Source organism: Numida meleagris, chromosome Z, assembly GCF_002078875.1.
Source record: "Numida meleagris isolate 19003 breed g44 Domestic line chromosome Z, NumMel1.0, whole genome shotgun sequence".
Classification (NCBI taxonomy): domain Eukaryota; kingdom Metazoa; phylum Chordata; class Aves; order Galliformes; family Numididae; genus Numida; species Numida meleagris.
In genome coordinates, this window is record NC_034438.1 from 58,997,614 (window position 1) to 59,008,802 (window position 11,189).

Here is an 11,189-nt window from a genome sequence, read left to right on the forward strand (position 1 = left end):
AGCTGTGCAGATCGTTAGAGGACATGGGAAAAGGAAGAGCTGCATCTCCCCAAGTCTTTGCGACGGGGAAGGCAGAACCGGGTAGAACTGGCAGGACCGCCCGCCACCCCGCCCGTCAGGTTCCCGTCGATGCGCCCGTGTGCCACACGGTGGCGCACGCACACAGACGGTGCCAGCACGCCAGGGGCAGCGGCCGAACGTTGGCGGTTCGAAGTTAGGCGTGAGCTCCCCCGCCAGGTGTCGGGTCAAGGGTGACGTTTTACTAGAGAAAACAGGCAAATACAAGGAGTACGCTTTCAAACGCTCTCAGCCTGAACAACGTCGCTGACACCGCTCAGCGCTCCCGGAGCTCCGTGAGGCAGCGGCGGCGGGGTACCCCCGGGAGCTGAGGGCGGGCAGTAGGGCGGGCAGAGGGCGGGCCGGCGGCGCTCGTGCGGCGCATGCGCGCGCCCGCAGAGTTGGGGTGGGGGGGAGTTGTTTGTCACAGCGCTTATAGTGAGGTGGCAGCGCTCCGGCGCCGTCATTGTGAGCGGAGCGGAGCGCCGGGCAGCGGAGCGCTCTGAGCGCTGCGGAGCGCCGGCATCCGCTGCAGGGCCGGGTCCGCCCCAGCCCGCCCGCTCTCGCTCCCCATGCTGGGGCTGTAGGTCGGCTCGGTCGGTGTGCGGCGAGGGTCGCTTTTCGCTTTAGGTTCTTCTTTTCCTTTTTTTTTTTTTTTTTTTTTTTTTTCTTTCTTTAAACTGTTGAAAAATTTTTTTTTTTTTTTTTTTTTCTTCCGCTTTTTTACAGTCAGCTTTTTCTACACTTTGCTATAAACCATGGTGCTGGGGAAGGTGAAGAGTTTGACAATAAGCTTTGACTGTCTCAATGACAGCAACGTCCCCGTCTACTCCAGCGGGGACACGGTCTCAGGAAGGGTCAATTTAGAAGTGACGGGGGAGATCAGAGTGAAATCGCTCAAAATCCACGCGCGCGGGCACGCCAAGGTGCGCTGGACCGAGTCGAGGAACGCCGGCTCCAACACTGCCTACACGCAGAACTACACGGAGGAGGTGGAGTATTTCAACCACAAGGACGTCCTCATCGGCCACGAGAGAGGTGAGCCTCGCGGCGCGGTGGGCTCTCACGGCTTTTGGAGATGCTTTTCTGGTTTTAACCGGTTTGGTGCAACCTGCGGGGGCGGCCGGGGAGCCGCGCGGAGGGAGAGCCGCGGAGGGGAGCGAGGGGCAGCGCGACTGGCGAGGAGCGGGTCCCCGTTTCGACCGGGGGCTGCGTTCCGCCGAGCCCGGCCCGCTGGCAGGCGGCAGCCCCGCGGTCGGTGATGTGACGGTTTCCACCATTGGGCACACACTTCCCGCACACACGCTCCGCTTTCGCCCTGCTGTCTGCTGCTGCCCTTCCCTGCACACTTCCCCCCCGCCGCAGCCCCCTCCCCACGGCCGCACCGCGGCGGTCCGGCGGACTCGGCGCTTGTTTTTGCGAAGTTTCCACCCTTTGTTAGAAGCGGTTCAATCCTGTTTGGGACCGGTCCTGGGCAGAGGGGGGGGGTGCTCTCGCTCGGCGCCGCAGATTGGCTGCGCGCGTCAGGTGGTGGCGATGACTTAATTCCTAGCACAGGAAAATAATGTTAAAACTGGTTATGTAATTCGGAGCCGCTCGCTATTTTTTTTTCTTTTCTCTTCCAACATTCTGCATATCTACTGCAGTGTGCGGTGTACGGAGGGAACGTTCCCTTTTTCTTCGGGGATTTTCGATAAGTTTCCCTGCAGGCTGCATTGCTGTTAACAGTTTCCTAAAAATTTACCGATTTTATCAAACTTGGGAATCAGAACTCGGCTTTATTTTAACACCGCTATTCCACGCAGCCAGCTCCAGCTCCCACCGAGCTGTCTCCTCACAAACAGTTCCCCCGGACCAAAGTCCCTGCAGGTTACGGCAGCCTGCGGCCGTGCCCGTGCGTCGTTGCAGCCATGCGGGGAACAAAGCCCGGAGGATGGTGCGGGGGCCCCGCAGGGCCGAGCGAGCACCCCCGGGTCCAGGCGATGCCCGCCGCGGCACGGCCCTGCGGCCGAGTTTCAATGACTACGCCTCACGCCTCGCCCCGCAGCTGGCGGCCGAGGCCACGCCCCCTCGCGCCTCTGATTGGCCGGCCGCGGTTTGTTGGCCTGTTGCTAAGGCGATGCCAGCCTCTGATTGGCCACCGCGGCGAGGGCGCGGGTCCTCCTGCCCGCAGCCGGCTTGCGGCGGGGGACGAGGGGCCGCTGGTCCGGACAGCCTCGGGGATGCGGCAGGGCGGCCGCGGGGGGACTCTGTGCTTTTCCCCACCGTTCGGGCTCCGCTGCCGGCCCCCGCGACCTCCGCCCGACAGCGGTGGCCATGCACACCCCGGAGGGTCCAGCTTTTCTCCTCGGCACGTTGCGGCGCGGCCGGCGGGGCGAGCAGGACGCGGGCGGCTCCTCTCCCTCCTCCCTCCCCGCCCCCGCCTTCCCTCCTCCCTCCTGGGCGGCGAGCGGAGCTGCCGAGCGACTGCGGCGAGTGTAATGTATACTGTATGTATATGCGCGGCTGGCTGGGATCTGCTCGCGCCGGTTTAGGCCGGTCCTCTCCTGCTCCAGCCGGGCCGCTGATTGACAGCTCAGCACTTGTTTACCGCAGCTCCGCCGTGGCCGCCCGGCTCGGCGGGACTGCTGAGCTGGCAGGACGGGGCCGGGGCGGTGTGCGGGGCGAAAACGTGCGGTAAAACAATAAACCGACGTGAAAGCCGCCTGCAGCCGTCGCATCGCCCCCTCAGAGCTCTTTGCCTACTCGTCTTCAGTCGCGGTGAGCTGGAGGTGCATTTATGTGGATGCCTCCCTGCTCGTTTTTCACTATTCCGGTACATTTTAAGCAGTTTTTCGAGATTCTCCCCCCCCCCCCCCGGTTTGTTGAGCAGTTGCTGATGTGCCCGTTTTTTTACCACGCCGTATCTTTGTAGGACAGTGGGAGCCTAAAATCTCCAGGCATTCCTCCATGACTGCCTCCAGCTCCTGGCTATAAGAGGTTGTCCCCTGACCATCGGAATGTACCTGTTAGGATATCCCGGCCTCTTGGGCAGGAGGTGCTCTCAGCTGTTTTTCTCCCAACTTCCGATTTTGATGGAGTCAGCATTTTTTTTGGTTTTATGGTAATGATACCCGAATAAACCACAAGTCTGTGGTAGAGTTTTGAGCAGTACAAGAAATTGTGACCACAACTGATGGTTGGTCTTCTTGCTGGAACTAGCAAATATTTGCTCTATGAGGAAGATTGTGTTAATCCCTAGAGTTCTTGATCGGTTAGCTCTAGACAGCACTGATCAGGCAGATTGCTGCTTGTCCGTGGCTCTGAATTTCTCTGGCACTTAGCAGGTGGTGGTTGGCAACTTCTTTTTTTGTCTTGTTCCTCTCCATCTCTCCATACATACACGTTCTTTGGCCATCTCTTTTTTTTGTGATTAATTCCTGGACAGTGGTGCCAGGCAGTAGATTTTTTCCCCTTTTTTTTAAAAAAAAAAAAGGAACTGAATTACTAAATGTATTTTACACGCCAGACTTAGCGCTGAGTGGAAGAGATCTTGGTGTTATTAAAGCTGTCTGTATTTCATCTTGAGTTTTAAATGAGAATCATTGTGGAAAATCAGATCGCTTTCTACCACTGATCTTTCTGGCAAGTCTTGAAATGGCAGCAATGACAGCTGTGACTGTGTTGAGAGGCAGGATTATGAATTAAAGCAAATAATTTTCTGCTTCCAAGTGAACGTGAGCAGGTTATACACACCTTGAGTTTGGTAACTAGTTCCTGGGACACTGTTTAAGGCACCACAATGAGGGTGCTAATCCCTTTTGTTTTGCAATTGATGCCTGTGTAATACACTTTGCTCTGTAAAGTGAGTGCCAGTGGAATAGCATTTTGCGTTTTTGCCTCCTAGATGATGACAACTCTGAGGAAGGCCTTCACACGATCCCTTCAGGAAGGCACGAATATGCATTCAGCTTTGAGCTTCCACAGACGTAAGTGCCTATCTACACCATGCTGCTGGGGCAGCTGATGCCTGCAGACACGCCTGCTTCGGGTGGAGGGGAAACCTTTTCAATGGTGGCAGGAATTGTGCTGCAGCATGCAGCAGAGGACATCATCTCCTTCAGCTGAAGAGGCTGCTTTCAAACTTCAGAAAATGGGAGCACATTGCTGCCCGGTGGCTCACTCACTCTTGACCAAGCTGTACTGACTGGCTATGTCTTTTGATACTTCAACCCCTCCCAGGAGGAGTGAAGTTTTACTGGCTTGAGTCCTGCAGAGTGGCTGAGATACCTTGTAACATAACCCATAGAGCCTTGCAGACCAGCAGAACTAGTGATAAGACCCCAGCTTGGTTATCTAGCCTCAGTCTGGGACAGAAGTGACTGTTTTCTCTAACAATGAAAGAGGAGATTGTTCCAGATTAAATAGGATGTGTCTTCTCGAGCTGGTTTCTGTACGAAAAGGCTGGATGGAAATAAGCAGATAAATGGGTAGAACTGAGAAACATTCCCATCCTTCCTCTCATTTGTCTCAGTGAAACGAGAGGGAGAGCTAAAATACAAGCTCCAATATAAAATGTGGAGGGATGGTGACAGTCTGAAAATGGATGGAAAAGGGGAGAGGAAGGAGCCTTTGCTTGTAAAATACAAGCAGTGAAGTCATTAAAGTAGGATAAATTTGGCAGACAATGTTGCATGAAATAGCTAAGTGCGTAACACTAAAGCAGATAAACCATCTGTTCATTAGAGCTGCTGGCTTTAATAGAACCTGCAGGTCATAACCACCTCATGGGTCAGTATAAAAAGTGAACAGCATAGAACTTTATGGTAGATAGTTGCTGGACTACTGAAAAAGACCCTTGTACGTGGAGATCATCAGAGGCAATTTGCCATTATGTGAAAATCTCTACTACAGAAAGTAATAATGGTAGTGCTTATCTTCCCTTGATTTGGAAGGGATGAAAAAGCAGGATAATACATCCGTGTGAAATATTTACTGTGAAATTGAAGTACCACAACCATTGGTTAGAACATGTTGTTCGTAAGTAACTTGAAAAAACAGTTGTGTAACCAGCTTCTGATAACTTGAAAAAACAATGGCTGGTATTAAAGCCTAAAGGTCTGAAGTTTGGCACCTATTTACTATTTCTTGTGTTTTCATATCAATGGAATATTTCCAAAGTCAATTAAAAAAAAATAGTGCAACAGTAGAAAGAAGGAAAACACTGAGGGGCTTTCTTGATTTTATTTTATTTTTTTGCCTGTCAAGATATGAGACGGGCTCAGTCAATGAACAAGGACTAGAAATGTTTCAGAAGTGCAAACAGATGTTAAACCTGTAACTGACAAAGAATCATTTAAGTGAAGTACTAGAATGGCTAGTAGTGTTCCCAGTAGAAAATACAAAAGGTTTGCACGTAATTTGCTTATATACTACTGTGTGTTCAGAATGAAAATACAAGAATTCTCTGATTAAAAAAGAAAGAAAAATATTGTTACTTAGAGATAAATGGAGTACAAAGATCTTTCATTTTTTCATTTTATGATGTTAGAAGCAAAGGTGGAAGGTTTGGAGGTTTTTCTTTGTAGTCTTCCTCCAAATCCCTTAAGAGGATTTTATTAGTCTCCAAAGTTTCAGGGCAGAGTAGTCTTGACAATTTTGCATGTGTTCATACAATATGTAAACAAACGCATGCATGTATTTTATATGCAATATGCATGTATTTTAAACTGGTCTCGTTGGAGTAGAAGAGAACTAGAAGGTACTTCTGATAACCTTTCTCTATTCAGAACTGTCATTTGAAAGATTTACTTAAACTACTGTGTTCAGTAACAGCTAAAAGAAGACACTGAGATAACAGCCAAGCAAACAATAAACAATTATTTCAAAAGTACAGTATTCAAACCGGTTGATAATGTTGCTAATTTTAAGTTGGTAGTCTTAATGCAGCCTTAAAAGGGCATGGTGGATGTGAAAGCGGCCTCTTAAGTTTAAAGGAAATGTGAACTCTCCTGGCATTTCCTAGTACAATTCTTAAACTGATTCTTCAAATCTATACAAAACTAAATTAGGGTGAATTGGAGATGATTTTTTCTCCCATCTTTAATCTTGAATTTTGCTCAGATATGGAAACTTTGCAAATAAGTTACGCTTCATTAAATACTACAGTGCATTAAAAATAGAATTCTACATACTAATCCCTAATCTGATTATATCGTTATTACAAAGAGTGAGAAAGATTTTACTCAGTTTTGACCTTTGTGTCCTGCACAGACCACTTGCTACCTCATTCGAAGGCAGACATGGCAGTGTGCGCTATTGGGTGAAAGCCGAATTGCATAGGCCTTGGCTTCTACCAGTAAAATTAAAGAAGGAATTTACAGTCTTTGAACATATAGATATCAACACTCCTTCATTACTGGTAAGAACTGACAGAATTACTCGTTCTTTTTTTTTTCTGGCATAAAAATAAGTAAAATACATGAAAGAATATCGACATTGAATTTTATCTAATACATATTTACTACTTCTTAACAACAGCTGATCTTTTTAAGTATTATATCAGTTCAGCAACTCTTTAATTACTGCTGTTTTGCTGTTACGTTATCCTGTACCTGGAGTTGCTTAATTTTTAAGATATATAAGATACCTTTGTCGATTTAAAATTAATACTACTAAATTGTAATTTGTCTTCAAAAAGGAAATTTTTGTGAACTGTTCCTCTTCAATTTTGAATGATCTATGGAAGGAACAGTATAACTTCAAAGAATGTTTTAGTGAGAGACTGCTAACTTAAAAATGCAAAGTGAAAAATGTACTGGCATGTGTAATTTCCATATGGATGGTTTTCTACTAATGGGGAGAAATTATCACAATTCTATATGATCTTTTTCTGAAATGTCATTTTTATTAAAATCTTAATATCACAACTGCTTTCAATAAAGAGCTGATTTCAATCTGGCTTAAAATTTCTTTTTTTTTTCCCCCTTTCCTCAAACTAATCTGTGGGAGGGGAAAAAAATGAAGTCCATTGAAATAGGTTTCTTGTGTGTATGAGTGAAAAACCAGACTTGAAAAACAACATCGGCCTTGCACAAACTCCATTAAAATCAAAAGACTCCCATTTGACTTTAATGGGCTTTGGATCAAGTCCGAAATCCTGATGCCTTGTAAAATAAAGTCTGTTCATTATAAATGAGACAGGATCATTCAGAAACAGAAGAAATCTGAAGGGTCGAGGTTATAGTACTTGAGCTTAGTTATTGTTTCTGAAATGCTGTGTAATGGAAAGTGGGAAGGCCTTCCAGTAGAAAGCTTTGCCAACAATATGTTGGTATATGTAGGCTATAAAGCCTTTCAAGATACATAGTGTTTATTTCACAATGACACACTGTTTTAAAAATGACAATAGTTCGGAGGGTGGCAGAAAAAACTGTTGAAAGAGCAGTGAAATAGGACATGCTATGTATCTGTGTAGCACCATTTAAATTGCTTGAGGTTTTTTATTATAAATGAAACTTTATCAAAATAAGTAACAATAAATACATAGCAAATAATTTTGAGCTATGGATTAAAATACACGAGCAGATTCACAGAACTCTTAATTAAACTGCCAATGTTGTTCTTTTCTTACAGTCACCCCAAGCAGGCACAAAAGAAAAGACTCTCTGTTGTTGGTTTTGTACCTCAGGCCCAATATCCTTAAGTGCCAAAATTGAAAGGAAGGGCTACACCCCAGGTACGTAACAAAAGTAATTATAGGAAGTGTTTTTCCTTCCCTTTTAGAACTGCTTTCATATAAACAAAATATTAAAACTACTCTTAGCATCTCAGTCTTCTACATTTAACCATCTTCTCAGTGTATTCTTGAACTAAGAGTTCTAGTTGTGTTTCCAGAGTGTTGAAGGACATTTGCTTCCATTTGAGTTGCTCCTTAATTTTTTTTTCCTCGATTGGCTCTCATGCTTGCTTATCCTATTTCTTTTAGCATCAGTGGATGTTTCTGAAAGTATAGCAGAGTCTAGTGCATTGTAACACTATATCAATATATTTTCTTGATATATATATCAAGAAAGTGGCAGTTTGCTTAAGCTGCTTAGTAAATCCCAACATTACATTAAATTCTGCTTTGTTTCAGGTGAATCAATTCAGATCTTTGCTGAGATTGAGAACTGCTCTTCCCGTGTGGTGGTGCCAAAGGCAGCCATTTACCAAACACAGGCATTTTATGCTAAGGGAAAAATGAAGGAAGTCAAACAGCTTGTTGCCAACCTGCGTGGAGAATCTTTGTCATCTGGCAAAACAGAAACCTGGAATGGGAAAGTGCTGAAAATTCCACCTGTCTCTCCTTCAATCCTTGACTGTAGTATAATCCGTGTGGAGTATTCACTGATGGTATGCTAGAGCATGTTTGGTTTCCATTGTTCTTTAAAAACTCCTAGCAAAGCTTTTTATGCTAGTTACTAAAGAAATACCTAGTATTAGTATCCCAACAGGAGTTTTGTAACTAAATTTGACTTAAGTCATATGATTTCTTAAACAGTTGTGATGTGTTGTCTATGCAAATTTGTCATGAGTAGATGACATTTTCATGTGTAGACTCATGTTAAGACTCCTGCTTATAAGTTGGGGAACTTGTCTTCTTAGAGATGTGGACCCTAAAACTGACAGTTAAAAATAAGTTCTTAATGGAGAGTTTCATGGCAAAAGAGTTATCAGGCTAAGTACTAACCCAAATATACACTGTAGTCATACATCTCTTTTTTGTTTAGGTCTACGTTGATATTCCAGGAGCCATGGATTTATTCCTTAACTTACCACTTGTCATTGGTACCATCCCTCTACACCCATTTGGTAGCAGGACATCAAGTGTGAGCAGCCAGTGTAGCATGAACATGAATTGGCTTGGTCTGACCTTGCCTGAAAGGCCGGAAGGTAATTTGACAACACAAATCCTAATCAATGTGCTAGTCTTGTTGCTTGCAGTTTTGTCGTCTTCGTTCACTGCTGTCTTGTTAACAGACCCAGATTACATCCTTTAATAATGAAGCCCCAGGAAGTCCCTTGTGGATGCTTCCTTGTCACCTGCTTGTGTTCTGTGGAGGATAAGAATTCCTCCTTACCTTTCTATTTAGAAAAAGTAGTTGACATCCAGCTGTGTAGGAGCTGTTGAAGGCAAGAGCGCAGGATTCCACTGTCCTTGTACAGAAATAATTGTCTCTCCAGTATCCTAATTGCATCCTTGGTTATAAGGCATTGTAACCCATAATAAAACCAGTTTTTGGTGTCTTTTACTGGTCTTAATAAGTCTTAGTGAGAAGATACTACTCTTTTCAAAGGGACGTATCTCTTAACAAAGGATTAGCTCCTTCCTATGTTCTCACATACATCTGATAAGCATCCCTTTACCACTAAGTCATACATTTCTAGAGTCAAGGGTTGCATTCATTTCCTTCATGCCATCTGTACAGAAATTCAGTATTTGTGTTGTGCTTCAGATATGAGGATTTAAAGGGTTTGAGGATAACTAAGCTACAGTAAGCAGATGTTAGCCTCCTTTTAAACTTGAGTACAATATTAGAATAAAACAGCACTTTCTTACTCTGCCTTTCATATTCAGCAGTTTTTTTGTCACTGAAGTAATTTACCTGCTGATGCATCTTGGAATAGTAAGTTTAATATTTCTCATGTTGTGTATCCTGACATGCATAAGAACTGTTGTTCGAACTGCGTGTACCTTTTCCCTGCAGCACCTCCCAGCTATGCAGAAGTGGTCACGGAGGAACAGAGACAGTCCAGCCTCCCACCTATAGCTGCTTGTGATGACTTTGAGAGAGCGCTGCAAGGGCCATTATTTGCATACATCCAAGAATTCCGCTTTCTGCCTCCACCACTCTATTCAGAAGTAAGCACCTCCAACTAAGTGAATCAACATACTCTCTTTCTGAGTTCTTTATTGTGGAATATGTCAAATATCAGGAGAAAATACTAGAAAGTGGAACCAGCAATGAATAAGGCAGCTACTTTTTTCTTGTAAAGCTACAGATGAATTGCATCAAGAATCTTCCGTGCCTTTTTCACAGCATGGATCACATTCCGTATATTTTTACTTGGCTTGTGCAGCCTTAAATTTGAATGATGCCCTGTTAAGTGTCTTGACTGTCATACTGTTTCCTTGCAGTGGAAGCCTTGACAGGATTCCTCACAAGTCTCATGATTTCTAGAAATTCCCAGACTCTTGATTGAAGTGACAGCAATATGTTTTTATGTACATGTACACATCACCCATTTTAGCAACTAGAATGCAATATTTTCATAGAATCATAATGGTTTGTGTTGGAAGGGACCTGTAAAATCATCTAGTTCCAACCCCCTGCTGTAGGCAGGGACACCTCCTAGAGCAGGTTGCTTAAAGCCCAACCCACCCTGGCCTTGAACACTTCCAGGGAACGGGCACCTATAATCCCACTGGCAACCTGTACCTGTGTCTCAGCATGCTCAGTAAAGAATTTCTTCCTAATGCCTAATCTAAACCTACCCTCCTCCAGATTAAAACCATTTCCTCTTGTGCTGTCACTACATTTTAATATGTTGCATTGTTCGGCACTAACATTTTGGGCCCATAGAAGCACAATGTGCTGGTATTTTCAACTCTAATAGTTCATACACTTATTTTTGCCTGCTTTTTTCCACATCTGGTACTGTGTATTTATGAATTCTGAAGCCTCACATAAAAAAGGGACAAAGGTATTCCTTTTATGGTTCTACAGTAGTTCTCATTGTATTTTTAGTACTGTAAAAGCCCATGATAAAACTTCCAGAGTTTCACCTGTTTGTAGTGTTTTTCAGATAAAAGCAGTTGTAGAGAACAACAGAGAGTAGTGTCCTTTGGCTAATGCTTTCCTGAATTCACTTAGTTTAATAAAAACAGTGATAGGTAGCATGATGTGTTTCTTCCTTTTTTTTTTTTTAACCTCTTGAAATAGCAGTCCACTACTGAACGGGCAGACTACGCCATTTCTTTCAAGTGCAAGAGGCATCTGAGATCTGTCTGTAACTTAATTGTTAGCCTTTAAGTCCTTTTCATTTCAGGTACTTAAAAGATTTAGAAAGGGACCTTCCCTGCCCCAGCTCCTTACTCCTGCCCTCCCCCC

General features: G+C 44.7%; 1 protein-coding gene across 1 annotated transcript in view; it reads left to right on the top strand.

The window, feature by feature from the left end:
- The window catches only part of ARRDC3 (arrestin domain containing 3), a 13,622-nt gene continuing 3,187 nt past the window's right edge, over positions 755-11,189 (top strand). Inside the window, exons 1-7 of the mRNA XM_021380244.1 lie at positions 755-1,095; positions 3,944-4,025; positions 6,310-6,457; positions 7,672-7,774; positions 8,174-8,430; positions 8,808-8,970; positions 9,786-9,940. Coding sequence (XP_021235919.1) covers positions 816-1,095; positions 3,944-4,025; positions 6,310-6,457; positions 7,672-7,774; positions 8,174-8,430; positions 8,808-8,970; positions 9,786-9,940 — 1,188 coding nt within the window. The 5' untranslated portion in view covers positions 755-815. The remainder of the gene's footprint in view (positions 1,096-3,943; positions 4,026-6,309; positions 6,458-7,671; positions 7,775-8,173; positions 8,431-8,807; positions 8,971-9,785; positions 9,941-11,189) is intronic.